Raw genomic sequence first — 17,455 nt, 5'->3', positions numbered from 1 at the left:
TACGGGATTATACCCAATAGAGAATATATAGAAGGTGAAAACTCAGGTGAAGTCGACTTCATGTGAAGTTGATATCTGAGAGCCGTTAGATGAAAATTTAGTCAAATCATTCAAATCATCTAACGCCTCTCAGGTATCAATTTCTTGTGAAGTCGACTGTACCTGAGTTTCCACCTGTATAAAAACAATGTACCAAATAAACGAATTATTTATAACATTTTCATTTTGAGAAAAATTTTAATCAATCAACAACTTGACATACATTCTATCTTTCCCATAAAAGAGAAGGAATATAATTTATTAATAGTTTTTCGTAATTACATATTTGACTACAAATATAAAACAATGCTTTCTTAAAGACTTTTCTATAAATGGGAGACACATTTAGGTACCTTAAACCCAAAAAAATAGACGATATAAGAGGCAGAATAATATCAAAGAAAACAAAAAATGCATTCAAAAAGACATAGTTGAGCAGTTTGGAAGTTGCCAAGTGTGTTAGGATGGAAATAAAACAAAAAGAAACAAACACATGTTTTGTTTTGTTGGATAAAATAAAATAGAGGCGAGACGAAATCGCTGGTCAACGAGTCAATACCCGAACCGGCGACTCCAACTCCAACACCACAAAAGTAGCTGCGGTTCCTTTTTCGCGGTTCGTTCTTGACTCGAAACCTTTCCTTACGCGACCCTTTCTGTCTCAAGTCTCAACCTCTCTCTATCTCTATACAATAACGTAACAAGCAAAACAAAAAGAATGTTATGAGTGTTTATGAAAGTGTGAGTGCAGCTTTGATCTTGTGAATGGTGCATGAGATCAAGTTATTCACAGTATCCACCGACTCCACTGTAAGCTTTGCTGTTGGCAGGCTATTCACCAAGATTTGGAATCCAACCGTCAGCAAGCTTCCCCCTCCGTCGTCGCTGCTGCCGCCCTTGGAGCCGGACGACGAATGACCATCGGGGAGAATGGCAAAACCCGAAGGCAAGAGTGCAACATATGCAGAATCACCACCGCTCATCACCACGTTCAACGACGGCACATCCACCGGTGCATATACTACCACCGAGCACGATGCATCTGTCCATGTCTCTTGCAGAATCACCATGCTGCTATCATTCGCATTCACACCCTTCAAATATCAATCAACATTTTTGGTTAGATTTAGATAGTTTGACATGCTTCATTCTCGATTATTCAAAGAATAATGCAACTTACATTAGCACGTAAGAGAGAAACACAATTTCCATGTCCTTGGCCTTTGGCAATGTGGACCATCTCCTGCATAGGTCCACCGTTGGACAGAATGTCCCACTCACTTCTAAGCCGTTCGTCGCGCAGAAACTCGAACAGCCTTTGCCGTGACACCGGCACCCAAACAGAAGTGGCGGCACTGAGGACAATGCCTGGAGGCTCCCCAGGGTCATCCACATTCTTCCTCGTCATTACTCTCATGTCATCATCCAAGGTTCCAATGTGAAGGCTGTCCCACTTGCGAGCCGACGAGGCGCAGACGCCAGAACAGAAGTTACTGGTCATGCGCTGTGCCAGCTTCAACATGCTTCTCCTGCCGGCCTGGCTTAATGCTGCAAAACAAATAGCAAGTCTTAGCTTGCATGACTTGATATACATTCGAAGAAACACCAACATCAACATGCATGTGTATATATATACCTGTGTGATCGTCGCTTGAGATGGATGAGGACATGAGGATTGCCAAGCATTCACATTGCCTCTGGAGGGTGGCTATCCATCTATGAGCACCAAATCCAAAGCCAGAATTGATCAATGGCCGATACAGTTGGTGCACCACACTATCATCGTACTGCCAATGTTCAACCCAAGTAACCTACAACAGTAGTTCATACAGTACTCTCAGAAATGGAAAACATAAACAAGACTTTGATCCTTCTTTTTTTTGAAAGGGAGTTTGTTGGAATAATATAACACAGTCCTCACTCCTCACTTAACTAACTACATAAGAAATGTTGACATAAGCCCTAGGATAATTATAAATTAATACCCAATTATAGAAGCCGGTGGAGGATCATCAAAGTCAAATGGATAGAGGTGAATCTCAACAGAGTTAGCAGACTATGGAATTTCTTAATATTATTAAAACCTGTCTCCATTATATTATTGAAGAGGACTGGATCCAGGTCATTAAGGTCTCGTTCAAAGTAAAGAAATAGTATTATGTTGGGTTATATAGCAGAGACTGGAATATAGAAGAAGCAAATGTATAGTTGATATATATAAACATGGATTGTAGAATCCAAGACTTCTCAAATTTTTAGGCACTTTTTAATATTATTTTTGGAAGTAAGCTTCAAACTTCTATGGCTAAACCATATAAACCTTGATTAACTAGTCTCTAAGAGTATTGAAAGTACAGACAATAAGCAACCCTTAATTTAAATATTATTATATTTTTAATAGAGAAGCATCTTCCCCAGTACGAAAGATATTCCCAAGCAAGGTGCAACTCAAAAGAACAGTACAAATTATTGGTAGCACAGAGAAAAGAAGAAATCTAATTCAAGTGCAAGCTCCAGTACTACTATAATGAGAGAAAATAGACAAATTAGAATATAAGTCAAGATATGACATGATAATATCCAACCACAAAAATAAAAGAAAAAGAGAGAACCAAAATGAATCTGTATGAGCACTTACCTTGGAGTAACCATTGGGCATATCGTGCACAACGCAGCCAGAAGGAAGCCTCCGACAGCTCATGAATGGCTGTGCATTCGCAGCATCGCGACCAATCTCAACAGAAACGTCGACTACAGCCCAAACACCTTCCGCATGCTGCTTACAGAACCGGAGGAACCTCACTTGACGAATAGGGACTAGTGGTGAAAGTAATTGAATCTCCGAATGCATCTGAAGTGTATAATTGTATTCACTATTCAGTTCCGGCCAACTATGATGGCATAGTGAATGAAGCAAAACATAAATAAAGAAAGAGAAACATACCAGTTGCAAAGCACCATTTCTGGTTCCACCCATGCCATTAGATATAACATCAAGGGTGACAGCTCTAGCAATCATTGATGGAAACATCTCTAACCATCGATTCTATTCAAAGAAAGAATCCATTAAGAATAAGATATTATCCAATCGTATAATTTCACACTAATAAATAGTCATGGGCCATAAGAAACCACTGCACAAAATCATTTTTTCCCCTTTAAGAGAATATTGCATTGATCCATATTACCGACTTCTATGTAAATCTAAAAGATAAATATCAAATAGCACAAAAAGCTACCACTAACAGTTTTATGATTTATCACTCAAAATGAATATGGCACAATTTATAAGTTTATTATTAAGTTGTGAATTAATACTGAACTTCACTGAAGCCTTAAGAAGTGAAGCATCGTAATCATACCGCATCCATCAAAGTTTCCACAAGGGCCAAACTGTTGATGATTACTATCCCAGTTTCTCTTGTAGCTTCAGTTACATAACCAGCAGGTTTGGGACCAATACAAGGATTGAACATCCTTGCATACTCTTCATGATTCAGTACCTCCCTCTCACCATCAAAGCCCTTAATCCAAAGAGGGCTATCTGCCTGAGCCATCTTAATCAATTCATCCATGGCAGCCAGTGCAACATCTACAACCATAGATCTCTCAAGCTGAACATCATTTCCCATCAATCCCAATGGTGACTTCATTCCAGATATTGCTGGTTGAGTGCCTAATACTCCATCTCCTAAATCAAGTCCCATCTGCAAGGGAGCTCCAAAGGGGCTCGAAACACCAATCCCATTCCTTCCAATACCGAGTTCTAGACCAGAATTTGAGGTTGGGAGAGCCATGGGATTGGTCAGTGATGAGATTGGCTTGCCAAGGAACTTGTTTGCCAAGGCACATATGCGGTTCAATTCATCCCTCAGTCGAGCATTTTCAATTCGAATCTGGTGCTCCTCGAATGAAATTTGGCCAGGAATGGCTGGGCCACCACAGTTGTTACACACTGGGTTTGACATGGCTTCCTTCATCAAACTATTCTCAGCTCTGAGCTTCTCATTCTCCTGTCTAAGCATTATGTTCTCATGCCGTTCCAATTGGGTCTGAATCAGGAAAAGCAGTTCAATAATCACAATATTCAACTTGGATCAACAAAATACACACGAGTGCAATAATAATTCAGCTGTTTTCAAATTCACCTTCATTTGGGTTCTCCTATTCTGAAACCAGAATTTGACTTGCTTATTCTCCAAGCCAAGCCTCTTACTAAGATCCAACCTTTGTTTCTCATCAGGATGAGGACACTCTTTGAAGAAACTGAAAAATCATTAAGACCAAAAGAAACACCAACCTCAGTTTCCACATCCCAAATAAACAAATAACAAAACGAACTGAAATTTTTCATAAATCCATACGTCTCAAGCTCTTGAATTTGGTGAGGAGTATGTCTATGGTATCTCTTCTTCCTCCGTGGCTGGTCATCACCGGCATCCTGATCATCACCGGAAGCGCCTTCAAAATTATCGCTTCCCGACCTGCTCTCATACTCATCATCTCTCAACCTCCCAATCAAACTGGTGTCAAAATTTTCCCCTATGAGACCCATATCACTATGACCCTCCATTTTTCTCTGCTGCAGAATAAGAATAGAGTCATCAGCAGCAACAAGAAGAATTCAATAAGGATAAATATGAAGATGCACAAGTCAAGATTCATTATCAATGAACAAGTAAAGGATGATAACATGAGATGCTCAATAACGAAGTCCAAAAGCAAAATGAGACATACAGCTGAGAAAGAGAAGGAAGATGGATTTTGCAATGAACTGGGAATAGGTTGGGAAATATCATTCAACACAGCTCTGTTACTGTTCCCACTGTTGGTGCTAATCGAACCCTCAAACCCCATAAAAAAAAGTTCCCCAAAAGATGATGAACCTTTTTTCTTTTCTCTCCTATATACCAAAATTTTCTCAGTAACGTGTACTCTCTATCACTATGATGCTTATTCTTATGTTCTCCAGTTTTCTTTTTGCTCCTAAAAAACTTGTCTCTATCTCTTTTACCAAGGAACTTTACAGTTTTTGATTCCTTGGGTATTGACTTTTTGAAGTTTGAAACAGGATCGAGCTGAATTATTTATAGATGAAAAGTGGAGAGAAGTAAAAAGTTGTTTCCTTGTCAACACCCCCATAGAAGACTTTGCACCCTCTCTCTATCAACTGAAAGTCTATTCTAGAAACAGATGGAAAGAGTAAGAGGACAAGAAAGTCCCTTCGTCCCTGATGGAAGGAGGGTCACAGACACATGCTCCTCATGTCTGCAACCCCAGTGGCAAGAGAGACCACAGAAACAGTGACAAATAAGGGTGGTGGGGGATGAAGTTGAATCCCTAGTTTTCCTATATTTCACACTTGGACTGCTGCTTACTTTGTCAGTATTGGAGAATTCTGAAAGAGACCCAGAAAAGGAGAATTTTGAAAGAATCCCTATTTCTCCTATACACACACACATACACTGCATAGGAAAAGAGAATGTAAAACAAAGAGATTATCAATTTTATCATTTTCAAGATAAACAAAAAAATACAAGACCTTATCTCACATGTATCTCATAGTCATAGTCATATTCACACACCATCACTCCTGACTTTTCAAATGCATCATATCAAATCTAAGCCAAAAGATAGTTACCTCATAAAACCATCCCCACCATTCTCTCTCTACCCCCACACACACTGATATAAGTGAGAAAGCTGGGAAATGGGAATGGAGTTAGATGGCATAGAAAGTTAGAAACCAACCCTGGTACGGAGGAAAATGATACCTTTTATTAACTTGACAGCGTGAAAAGTTAAAAAGGGTCCAAAACTTAAGCCACTGCTGGGTTCCACATCTAACAAAGTTATTAACTTTTTTATTTTCCTCTTACAGATCCTTCCAACACTTTCTCTCTCTTGGATCTGCGGAAGAGAAAAGGACACAGGACAAAAAACGTATATTTTTACCACTATATAATATTAAAAAAATAATAATATTATATATATTGACATACACATGTGTCCATGCCTAGATTTTGATAGCAATAAAAAACGAAAATGGCGGAGCTGACTTACGGTGACTCTGAGTCTGAGATAATCAGAAAGTCAATGTTGCTTCCTCTACTTGTTTTGTTTTGTTTTGTTTTGTTCCTAACTCAAATTATTTTTCTGCTTTGAACAAAACCCATTCTGAATCCGAAGCCTCTCCAATGGCTGTTTCTTCATCTCATCTCCCTCATGCACTTTTTCTCCCTTTTTTTAATATTTTATTTTTTTTTATCTCTCTGTGGTCTACACTTTCGACTAGTATCTAGCTAGGACTCTCTTTCTCTCTCTATATATATATTTAAAAACAATTTCATCACGTTATCAACAATATTTCTGACAACTCTTATTTATAATTGTGTTTAATAGAAGTATTTTATGAATGTGTCTAATAAAAATATTTTTTTTGTGATTGAGTCTAATAAAAATATTTTTATAAAAATATTTTTTGAATACATCTTTTTATATATATATTTAAAATATAATAATTAATTATTGTTAACAATAAGTTGACAGATAATCTGTTAATATTTTATACTTTTTTATTTAAAAAATATTATTTTTGTTAGAGGGAGTGTGTTTCTCTCTCCACTGAGAGAGAAAAAATATAGACAGAGTATAGAAGCGGTGTGGGGTCCATGCTAGGACAAGGGTGAGATCGAGATTTCCGCCAACAATCCCAACTTCAACTTGGATCGCGTGTCAACACGCTCCTTCATTTGGTGTTTACTTCTGCAACCACACGCCTTTGTCTATTTAAAAGGCGGTGTATTTGGTGTGTGCCGGACCACCTTAACACGGGGATATTATTGTCATTTCGACAATGTTAAGGCCGTGTTTGGATGAGAGGTGTATTACGTGGCTTGTTTGCGATGGAGACAGATAAGAGAGACTGAGAAGTGAGTGGCGTCGGCCATGTATGATTTAATAACTGATTGGATTGGATTCTGTGTGTGCCAAATCCAACTGTTATTTCTTTTAATTTAATATTCTATTTATTTTATTCATTGAACTACAAATCAGTAAAATATTATCATTCACTTGATGATAAAAATCTCATTTGTATGCAACATATTTTATGGTATGAATTTTAATCCTTCTTACTGTATTTAACGTTGAGCGTGAAAAGGAAACAAGATCAATAATATCATCTTGTGTTTCCTATTCCGTTTTCAGCTTACTTTGCACATGTTTTAAACCACTGCTTGAAAATCAAGTTTAACAACAAAAATCAAATTGACTTGCGAAATTATTTACAAAGCCAAACACTTCTCTTAACTCATGGATATTATTACGTGATATGATCAAATATTACAACTCGGAAGTTACCATAATTGCACTGTTTTATGATTTGCATCGCGATTAAAAGGCTATCATGTCATAAGATATGATAAAAAAAAATGACACACGATTATCATACCATTGAAAAATATAAATATCTGTCTATACATAGTATGCTTATTATTGTTTCTTCATTTTAATGAAATTGAATGAACGAACGAATATATTTCCAAAATACAGCTGGTGCTACGATTTTATTGTATGTGGTACACCGAATAGAGAGGAGGGGTGTGCAAAACCTAATCCGAACTTGAAACATATTTTGTCTGGTTAAGATTATTATGTCAGTATTATTTTTTGTTATTTATATGAATAGAGTTTATCTTATTAGAAGAAGAAGCTGAGTCAGCTTGTGATGCAGTTAGTAGTTTAGAAACTAATGGAGCTAGTAGTAGTTAGCAACTAACCAACTTCTATTTCTGTTAGATGACGTGTCCGTAGACTAAGTTAACTAACACCTACCCGAGTGAGATTATTTAGTTAGCATTACAGAAGGGAAACTCCTTAAACTTTCCAGCAACTTCCAGCTTGGAACATCAAAATGAATGGATGCTCGTTCAAAGGGTATGGGTTTGTCAGCAACCCAATCATAAGCTGATCTTTTTTGCAATTGTTATTGTTTCGTAAACGAGGCCAAGGCCCACACTAATTAACAGAAACTACCGTGGGTTATGTCAAAAAGGCCATCAATAAGAGTTAAATAAAAAAAAAAATGAGGCGTGAGGGACCATAACTTGGATCGTAGCCTGCATTGAGTTTGGGCCTTCTTGGGCCAGTTGTCTGAAGTTTCTCACTTTCTCACTTTCTCTCCTTTCCTTTCCATAGGCACTAACTATCCTTGGGAGCACTATATTGGAAAAGGTTGGTCGTTGGAGTAGTTAGCAAATTAAGGGCCTAACCCTGTTAAAAAGAATGTACTCTGAGTCTGATGTGTCTCTGTATATAACTATATATGGCAATCAATTGAAATGAGTGGTGTTCCTTTCAGTTTGGACACAGAATATTAATGTCATTATGACTTCATAACAACAGTAATAGTAGTGTAATGTGTGTATGTAAGGAAAAACCTTTTATTCTTGGGCAAACCTAAAAGTATGACCACCTTTTTCTTTCGTCTGTTATCCGTTTTGAAATGTTTTATATATGGTAGAAATTCAGAAACTCGGGTACAGTCGACTTTACCTGAAGTTGGTAGTGGGGAGCCGTTAGATGAAAATTTAGTCAAATCATCTAACGGCTCTCAGTTATCAACTTTACGTGAAGTTGACTACATCTGAATTTTCACTTTTATATATAGTTGCTTGTGGATCTGTGTGCTTATTATTTTCTTTATTGGCGCCGCAATGCAGGGTAGGAGAATTAGCCACCACCTTAGCCTTGCTTATATTATGCTCACCACATCACAAAAGTTAATTCAACGACTTTCCACAAACCCATACTCCTCAAAATTGACTTCTCACCTACAGATTAGAAGAAGGCAGAATTATTGATTCTATTGTATTTGTTAGCATATAATTAGATATTAACCAGTAACATTATAAAAATATAAATCTTTTAAAATTATATTGTTTATGTGTTAACATTATAAATGATGACATAAAAGATTTATAGAATTATATTATTTCTACAAAATTTTTTTATAGAAAACAAAAGTTCCGTCGACGAAAAAAATCAAGATTTTCATAGTTAAAAAAATAAATAATAATTTTTTTTAATAATTATTTTTATGTAAAAAATATAATCTTTTATTAATAATTAATTTTAATATTTATTATCTAAAATTTAAAAGAATTTAATGTGTATATTTTTATTTTTGATTAAGTGTTAATTTTAACTTTTTACGTTTGATTATTTGAGTTCATCAATCATTAAGATGTCTATATGTACTACTTTATTATATGTGGATTGTGGAGAGTTTATGTCAACCTCGTTCTATGAAAACATCGTATCAACTGTTATGTACAAATAATACTATAATAGTTCATTTACATATAGACATCCATAAGTTATCAATTAATTTTATTATTTATTTTTATTCATTAGAGGGAGCTATCAATTAATTGTTGAGCAAGAATGATTCATAAAATTTCCATTTGTTGCCACTCAACAAAGGTGGTACTCCTTAGCTTGACTTAAGTCACTTAAATAACATGGTTTTGACGACTATACAAACAATTAATAACTACATATACCAAAAATAAGAAAGCTGTGTCTTTTGAATCTCTCTTATCCTAACATATATTGTAGAGTTGTCATCTTGCTTCTCTCTATCTCTTTCTCAGGAGTGAAGTCAACACAGGTCTACTTTGACGTATATCAATATATATTCCCATAGTAGAAGTAGGTTAGGAATCACGTCAAGATTCACTAATCCTTAGACCCGAAGTGAAATCTAGAAATGTGTGGAGGGAAAGAATTTTGTAAGGCATAGCTTTATTGTCATTTTTTGCCTTAAAAATAAATCATGAATAATGTAATTTTGGACCGAGCAGGGACGGACATACGGGAGACGAGTGGACGCCTCGACTCCCAATTTTTTAAAAAAAATTAATAGTAATAAGTTATTAAGTATGATTTATTTTTTTGATTTATTTAGTATTTAGTCTAATATAAATAAAAGTACAGTCTAACCTAAATATTAATGATTTCTAATATCTAAAAAAGTAAGTAACAATATTAAAAAAATCTGAAAAGATATTATTACTAATATTTTTTAATTAAATAAAATTTTTCAAATCTCATAAAGTGGATTTTTGTTCTTCTTGTGAATGTCTTTCTTGATTTATTTGGTATTAATTCTCTTTGTTTCAACAATTACAACTGAGAGATCTTTTTCAGCGATGAATATTGTGAAGAATAACTCATAAATAAAATGAAAGGTTAATTTCTTGTTAATTGTGTTTTAATTATATTGAAAAGAAAATTACTGAAAAATTTGACACAAATTCTATTATCGATAAATTTTATGATACGAAGAATCGACCACTTCGTTAATAAAAAGTATATACATATTTTTTGTACTTTAAAATATATTCTCTATATATCGATATATTTTTATAATATATTTTACATTATATAATTTTTTAATATTATTATATATATTATTGGCTTCTCCAAAATAATATTTCTGGATCCGTCCCCGCGCCGAGTGATATATATACACATTGTTGATATAAGCAACATTTAATCATTTAGATCAGAACTCATATCTTGATAATTTAAAACACAAGAAAATTTTAACGAGTAGAAATGATTCCTAAAATGCTTAATTAGTTTATTGAATAATTACAAAATAAAGAAAAGGAGGAGGGGCAAAATAAGAGTGAGGATTAAGCAATAGGGGCATGCCAACTGAAAGTGAGAACCAACCAAGAGAGTGCGCGATGATAAGACTAGTTTCATTTGGCGTATACGCATAGGTTTTAATATATATCCAATAACCATAACCATATATTTAATTTATATGATACAGCTTGCTAGAAAAATGGTCATATGTGTTAGTGTGCATTATCCAGCTGTCGTTGCATCATATCCATCCACCCACCGAATACATACCTTGCTGTTGCTCTCTATTTCAGAATATTACTCCTTCATAGTTTGTATTTAACCTTGATTATAATCCATGATACATATTATCAGTGGCGAATCTTGAAATAAAATTTTGGGGGCAGATAGAAGATACTTGTCAAGATGCTTTTGATATGAACTCCGTTGAAGATAAATTTGACTAACCTCATTTTTCTGATTTGGGTGATATTGCCAAATTTAAAGTCGTTTTTCAAAGTCTCGTTCCAAAGAATTAAGGTCAAACTCATCAGATGCAACTCTTTAAACTTTTGAAGGTTGTATTTCACTTTCTTCATGATTTATTAAAGTAGAAGAACTATCTACAAGTGTTGAAATTATAAAAGTTATATGTTTTCCTTGAATATTAGCCTTCATCTTAAAAAATTGTATCAATTCTTTAATTTTTCATGATTATTTTATATAAAAATTTGAATATATATCCTGTAAAATATGTAAAAAAGAAGTTAGAAGAACAAATATTAAAATTTATAATATTTATTGAATTTTTTTTATCAATTTATACAAATACAATAATATCAATACTTATTGAATATTCTAATATTTTTTATCATATAAAAAATTAAATTAAATAAACAGTAAAATATAAAATAATATCAAATTACATAAATAAAAAATACCTAATTTTTTATATTTGAACTCAAAGGTAGAGGGAGTATTACTTATTGAATAAAGATGAAGATTGAACTTTGGTATTTTAAGTCATAATAAAGTATTTGAGCCAACTGGATTTTTTTTTCTTTTTTAAAGAAGTACTACTAATTTTTTTAATAAAAATTTGGGGGGCCATGGCCCCCCTTGTCTCAATTTAGCTCCGCTACTGCATATTATATTCGTACATATTATATTCACAAGTAATTATTAACGTTTTAAAGCTTCTAAATATATGAAGCCCTCTAGTTTGTAATTGGGGTTAACGCGCATACAAAATGTGTGATGTGTGGACGGGTGGAAAGCAGAGTATATTAAGATATTATGATTATTGTTTATACAAATGGAATATTCTACCTTTTTGAAAGCTAAATAATATATACCAATAATCAAACTATCAAAGTCATAGTGGTTGGCAGAGTCCTAGCCTCCTAGGAGAATGTAAATACAACTCCTCTATTAGTCCATTTTTTTTTGTTTAGTTAATTTAACTATTTACGTTTACAACTAGTAATTAATTCCATGAATAATAATAATACAGAAAAACCCTGAATCACATTTCTGATTTCTGTAAGTTCGTTCTCGGACAATGAATTGTTGATATGACATATACATGCATGTTTCTTAATGAATGTGATGATATATGTTATGCAATTAAAACGGTTACGTAGTTATTAGATTTGAAATTGATTTATCTACCTCACTTCAATTTTTCAGAGAGAATTGAACAAGCTAAGCTCATATATCTATGCCCTATTCAATTTGGTATGAATTTGATTTTACACTTTTAAGTGCAATAGAGTCGTCATATATAATTCGAAGCAAATAATGTAACTTGTTTTAATTTCTTGCAAGAAAGAAGAGCAAACAAAATCGTGTGAATGAGTTAATTAGTTGGTGTGTAATTTCAATTATTTACGAAACTTTACACAAAAGGAAAACGTGGAGGAGCATTATAAAGGAAAAATATCCGTTTTCTAATTGTGTCTCCCGAATTTGGGTTAAGATTTTTATTGATAGATAATAGCGAAGCAATTATTTAATAAAAAAGGAGCAAGCGAAAACCGACATACGTATATAGCGTTTGTTTTTAAGAATAGGATAAGGTAAAACACCGAGAATAAGACCGGACAAGATAATGATGGATAGCGATATAAAATTTTGTATTTTTGTATTCTGTTTGGTGATAAACTAGAATAAATTATAAAAATTCAATTTATTCTCATTTTTTTTATTCAAAAAATTTGAGATGAAAAATATAACAATAAAAAATATAATTATGAAAAATTAACAAGAATAATAAAAGAAAAAATAAAAATTAAGTTGTGTCTCTTGTTAGTGTTTTCGTGTCCTTCCTATCAAGATAGACACAAAATACATTAATTCAGTGTCTCTGAACATATCATCTCTGTCCATGTCTTTTCTGTCAAATACGATTTTGTGTCTCCTGTAGCCTAATAGCTTCAGGTAAGATCCTATCCTACTAGAAGCAATCAGAATCAGCCACGTGGTGAACCGTTTAGCGTGTTGGAGCATAGTAATGTTGTTTCTTATTGTTACCGCGGCAGTGAAGTGAATCCAAGTTGTGTAGCACCTTCTTGTGTTTCATCTCTTTCATATAAAAGGGGTTCACATATTCTTCATTCTTGGTGTTGGATTCGAGAATATGAGTAGTATGGGAGGGAGAGATCTTGAGAGTGGTGGAACCAAGAACACTTCTAGAGCTCCACCACAAGCAGCAGCAGTTTCTTCTTCTTCTTCATATGCTTATGATACAGAGACTCATTGGACATCATGGCTTGTGCCCATGTTTGTGGTTGCAAATATTGCTGTTTTCATCGTTGCCATGTACATCAACGATTGCCCCAAGAACAACATAGGACTCCAGGGTAATTGTGTCGCCAGGTTCCTTGGCAGGTTCTCTTTTCAGCCTCTTAGGGAGAATCCACTGCTTGGCCCTTCTTCTTCAACGTAACACCTCTCAATTCCCTTCATTCTTTTTTTTGCTTATATTCAATCACTTGCTCTACTTGTTTCTATCTCATGTAACTTCCTCCAATTAGTATCAATTTATATATTTCAAGTCGAATACTTTCTGTTTTTATTCAAATTTCTAATTTCTGAGACTTGGGGGATTTGAATCGATTCTCAAATTTCAGAGTTCAGACATTGGAGTTCCTATTGTCTCGTAGTTGTTTTTCTGATGTCACTGCTGGATTGCCCAATTTCATATTTCTGAGATGCAATTTTTTTTTAATCATAATTGAAATTGGAAGCCAAGTGGTGTTTATAGAAATAAATAATAAATGAAGCAAAGTAAAGAAAGGCAAGTTGTCGCATAACGGAAGGAAGCCAAATAAGTAAAATAATTATGTCACAGACATAACAATGTGGACTAATATTTTTTAAACTGCAATTTGCATATGCATAATAATTGTATAATCAGGTAACGGTATCTTTCTTATTTAAATGCCAAACAAAGAAAGGTTTTAAGATGCCAATAATCATGACCATTATATTTAGAGATGGTGTTGATCTAATTGAATTTACTTCTTTTTCTGTGGTTTGAAGGTTGAGAAAGATGGGAGGTCTTGAGTGGGATAATGTTGTGAATAAGCATCAGGCATGGAGACTTGTCACTTGCATTTGGTTACATGCTGGAATTATTCATTTGCTAGCAAACATGTTGAGTCTGGTCTTCATTGGTATTCGCCTTGAGCAGCAATTTGGATTTGGTATGTGATTTAGTGAGAATGAGAAACATTTAAACTTGCTATTTTTGCTGCAATCTGATCCATGGAAACCTTTCTCTTTCTGGCAGTGAGAATAGGAATCATATATCTAGTGTCTGGATTTGGGGGGAGTGTGCTGTCTACTCTGTTCATTAGAAACAACATTTCTGTTGGTGCATCTGGTGCTCTCTTTGGACTACTTGGAGCAATGCTTTCGGAACTTTTCACAAACTGGACCATCTATTCAAATAAAGTGAGAGTCTTCATCATGCTAATTTGAGATTAAAGATTTGAGATTCCATTAATTATTGACTCTGACTCCCATATTGTTGCAAATTTGAAGGCAATGGCTTTGATCACACTTTTGGTTATCATTGTCATCAACCTTGCCCTTGGCATTTTGCCCCACGTTGATAATTTCGCTCACATCGGAGGATTCCTTACCGGATTCCTTCTCGGTTTCATTTTGCTGCCCCGTCCTCAGTTTGGTTGGTTAGAGCAGCGTCATCTTCCGGCGGGTGTTCGCCTCAAGTCCAAGTACAAGGCTTACCAGTATGTTCTATGGATACTCTCCCTCCTTCTCTTGATTGCTGGGTAAGTAATTAAGTTCCTTCCTTCATTTTAATTTGTTCTCTTTTTATGATAAAACTATAATGAATCATTTGCTTGATTTCAGGTTATCAATTGCATTGGTGATGCTATTTCGGGGTGAAAATGGATATGATCACTGCCATTGGTGCCACTACCTTACATGCGTTCCAACTTCTAAATGGAAATGCAATGACACTTAAAACACACTAGTTAATGCTACCAATTTTCTTTTCTCATATGTATAGTCACAGCCCATAGCTCTTAGATACTGCCTTCTCTTCTCTTAATTATTTGTTTTTCGACGTCTAAAATTTGTTGTATTTGTGTGGATTTGTCTCTGCCTTCTTTTTTTCTTTCAATACATATATGTAGTATACATAAAGATAAATTTATTTTTATTAGAATCCATTTTTCATCTCATCTCAGAACAGCTTTCCTGTGGTCCATTTCTATCCTGACGTGTAGAACAAGTAAACTTTAATTTAATGAATTCAAAATCAATCACTAAATAACATGGCTGAAAATACTAATGTCCTATTCCCATAAGAAAGGTAAGTCATGAACATCCAAAAGAAGATGTTTTAAGAACTAAGCAAATTAGGTAGATAACGCAATTGGGTGAGTGTGCCAAGAATGGGACACCTCACCATAATAACTGCTCATTTCTTAAATTCTAAACATAAAGGTTTCGTGCTACTGTCTGTTTCAAAACCCAAAAGACAAAGAAAAAATAATATCCTACCAATGGCGTCGCCCGGACTCGAACCGGAGACCTTCAGTGTGTTAGACTGACGTGATAACCAACTACACCACGACACCTTGATGCTGTTATCACAGTTTAATTATTTTACTGACAGAGATGAATAGAACTCATATGGTTAAAAATTATGTTGAAAATTTGAAATAGTTGCATCATGCATACCTCAAAGTTCACTTAAAATTCATGTTAAGACCACGAGCAACACATTGCACACCAACCAAGCATTCCCCCCATGTATATACATGGCTATATAATTTTATGATGTATTGGAAATATTCCACTGAAGAAGCAGATTGTGATTGAACCTTATAACAATAAAGAAATGGAAAGCTACAAAGCAATGATAATACTTTTGGCAGTGATGTTAATGTCATATGTCCCATTTGCACCTGCAGTCATAGATTGCCCAATAGTGAACCAGCTATTCTCAGCATGCTCCATATTCATCACATATGGCTCGCCAGACCCCATGCCAGGAACACCATGTTGTGATGCAATGTCTGGATTGAACATCATTGCTAATGCTAACTCTGGTGACAATAGGCAATCTGTTTGTAGGTGCTTAATGGGCCTCGTTGAAACCTATAACCCAAATGCCACTGCTATTGGTACCTTACCGGGCCTCTGTGGTGTCTCTTTGGGCTTCACCATTGATCCTAACACAAACTGCGGTTTCTAATTAACTCTTGTAGATGCATGCATGTGATGTAGGTGTGAAACTCACAATCTTTTAGCAATATTTTCATGCATAGTCATAATGCATAATGCACAATGCAATTCTTTCATGATGAATTATGATAATAGTCTTTTCTTTCACTATGCAGGCTCATTTAACACATTTAGGAATAATTGTTGAAGGATCTATAACAGATCAAATAAAATAGAAAATGTTCAGACTTGGAGGAGTTTTTAAAGTTTCAGTCATGCAGAATGTAACAATAATAAAGTGTTGGTTTTGGTTTCAGATACTAGATTTTAATTATTGTACATTATATTAGTGTAATGTAATGCAATTAAAGTTTGATTTCAGTCATGCAATTAACCAAGTTTGATTGGTTCTAATCTCTACTAACCACTTGAGTGATACTTATCCTACAAAATAGGACAAAGGCTATGGTTCACTGTTTTGTAATTAATTATGTTTGGTGGTTGTTGGGTGTGTAGAGCAATGATCTCAACCATCTCCAAATGCATCCATTGTGCCTACTACCTCACTTAATTAAACTAAGCTATGCAGCAGTGAAAGCTTTCAATGTTTGGTACCCACACCCATGCATATGTCACACCATTTTTTATGGGTAAGGATGTGTCAACTTTAATAATAATATATTGTATGCATTATTATTTATCACCAACTGTACTATTCTATGATACTGCTCTTTCTCACGGTACTACATATGTCTAGGTGAAGGCAATTCAACTCATTCATTATTATTACCAACATACATACCAACAAGTAACACCAGATGTTTCTAAAGAGAATGATTATGCCAAGACGAAAATCCAAATCCAATTCCTTATCAATCTTTTTCGGTTGTTGAACTATTAGTTTATTAGCAGTTCAATTCCATATTGATTCAAACAAATTTAAGCTGTTTTTTTTCTTTTTCCTTTAACTTGTACATCAATGATTAAAGTTAATGATTTTGGCATAATGTGAACCAAGGCACCACACTCTTGCAAAAGAAGTAAAAAGAAAAGTGCATTCTAAGTTGTCATTTAA

The 17,455-nt window shown here is 34.5% G+C and overlaps 3 protein-coding genes and 1 non-coding gene across 15 annotated transcripts; 2 read left to right on the top strand and 2 right to left on the bottom strand.

Moving 5' to 3' along the window:
* Nucleotides 1-432: 432 nt before the first annotated feature.
* On the bottom strand, nucleotides 433-6,301 carry LOC107618772 (homeobox-leucine zipper protein ANTHOCYANINLESS 2). Of its 12 annotated transcripts, none has more exons than XM_021111278.2 (9): nucleotides 6,103-6,301; nucleotides 4,404-4,618; nucleotides 4,188-4,305; nucleotides 3,402-4,091; nucleotides 2,984-3,085; nucleotides 2,678-2,890; nucleotides 1,676-1,850; nucleotides 1,220-1,587; nucleotides 433-1,133 (listed from the first exon to the last, which is right to left on the bottom strand). In XM_021111278.2, the coding sequence occupies exons 2-9, from the start codon at nucleotides 4,610-4,612 to the stop codon at nucleotides 771-773; spliced, it is 2,238 nt and encodes a 745-aa protein (XP_020966937.1). In that variant the 5' UTR covers nucleotides 4,613-4,618; nucleotides 6,103-6,301; the 3' UTR covers nucleotides 433-770. The 12 variants fall into 12 exon arrangements, with proteins under 12 accessions (XP_020966937.1, XP_016176406.1, XP_088356158.1 ...); XM_016320920.3 differs by having other exon boundaries at nucleotides 4,404-4,621; nucleotides 6,103-6,229; XM_088500032.1 differs by lacking the exon at nucleotides 6,103-6,301 and adding an exon at nucleotides 5,814-5,950 and having other exon boundaries at nucleotides 4,404-4,621.
* Nucleotides 6,302-13,116: 6,815 nt separating this feature from the next.
* Nucleotides 13,117-15,392, top strand: LOC107618818 (RHOMBOID-like protein 3). Its single transcript, XM_016320986.3, has 5 exons — nucleotides 13,117-13,620; nucleotides 14,221-14,384; nucleotides 14,471-14,634; nucleotides 14,725-14,975; nucleotides 15,058-15,392. Exons 1-5 carry the CDS (start codon nucleotides 13,316-13,318, stop codon nucleotides 15,170-15,172), a joined length of 999 nt encoding a protein of 332 aa, XP_016176472.1. The 5' UTR covers nucleotides 13,117-13,315; the 3' UTR covers nucleotides 15,173-15,392.
* A 325-nt stretch (nucleotides 15,393-15,717) lies between these two features.
* On the bottom strand, nucleotides 15,718-15,791 carry TRNAV-AAC (transfer RNA valine (anticodon AAC)). Its single transcript has one exon. It is a non-coding gene; the product is annotated as a tRNA-Val (tRNA).
* Nucleotides 15,792-16,054: 263 nt separating this feature from the next.
* On the top strand, nucleotides 16,055-16,411 carry LOC107616099 (Bifunctional inhibitor/lipid-transfer protein/seed storage 2S albumin superfamily protein). The gene has a single exon (XM_016318098.3). The coding sequence runs from the start codon at nucleotides 16,055-16,057 to the stop codon at nucleotides 16,409-16,411; it is 357 nt and encodes a 118-aa protein (XP_016173584.1).
* Nucleotides 16,412-17,455: the final 1,044 nt, after the last annotated feature.

This window comes from Arachis ipaensis, chromosome B9, assembly GCF_059453495.1.
Source record: "Arachis ipaensis isolate K30076 ecotype BB chromosome B9, ASM5945349v1, whole genome shotgun sequence".
Taxonomy (NCBI): Eukaryota; Viridiplantae; Streptophyta; class Magnoliopsida; order Fabales; family Fabaceae; genus Arachis; species Arachis ipaensis.
This window is presented reverse-complemented; position numbering and strand designations above follow the sequence as displayed.

Bases quoted from the DNA above. Each gene is read 5' to 3' on its own strand.
- LOC107616099 (XM_016318098.3), top strand. From the start codon at position 16,055: ATGGAAAGCTACAAAGCAATGATAATACTTTTGGCAGTGATGTTAATG.
- LOC107618818 (XM_016320986.3), top strand. From the start codon at position 13,316: ATGAGTAGTATGGGAGGGAGAGATCTTGAGAGTGGTGGAACCAAGAAC. The intron at 14,385-14,470 runs GTATGTGATTTA...TCTTTCTGGCAG, and splicing joins TGAGCAGCAATTTGGATTTG to TGAGAATAGGAATCATATAT. The intron at 14,635-14,724 runs GTGAGAGTCTTC...GCAAATTTGAAG, and splicing joins GGACCATCTATTCAAATAAA to GCAATGGCTTTGATCACACT.
- LOC107618772 (XM_016320914.3), bottom strand. From the start codon at position 4,896: ATGGGGTTTGAGGGTTCGATTAGCACCAACAGTGGGAACAGTAACAGA. The intron at 4,306-4,403 runs GTATGGATTTAT...ATGATTTTTCAG, and splicing joins CAAATTCAAGAGCTTGAGAC to TTTCTTCAAAGAGTGTCCTC. The intron at 1,134-1,219 runs GTAAGTTGCATT...TGATATTTGAAG, and splicing joins TTTCTCTCTTACGTGCTAAT to GGTGTGAATGCGAATGATAG.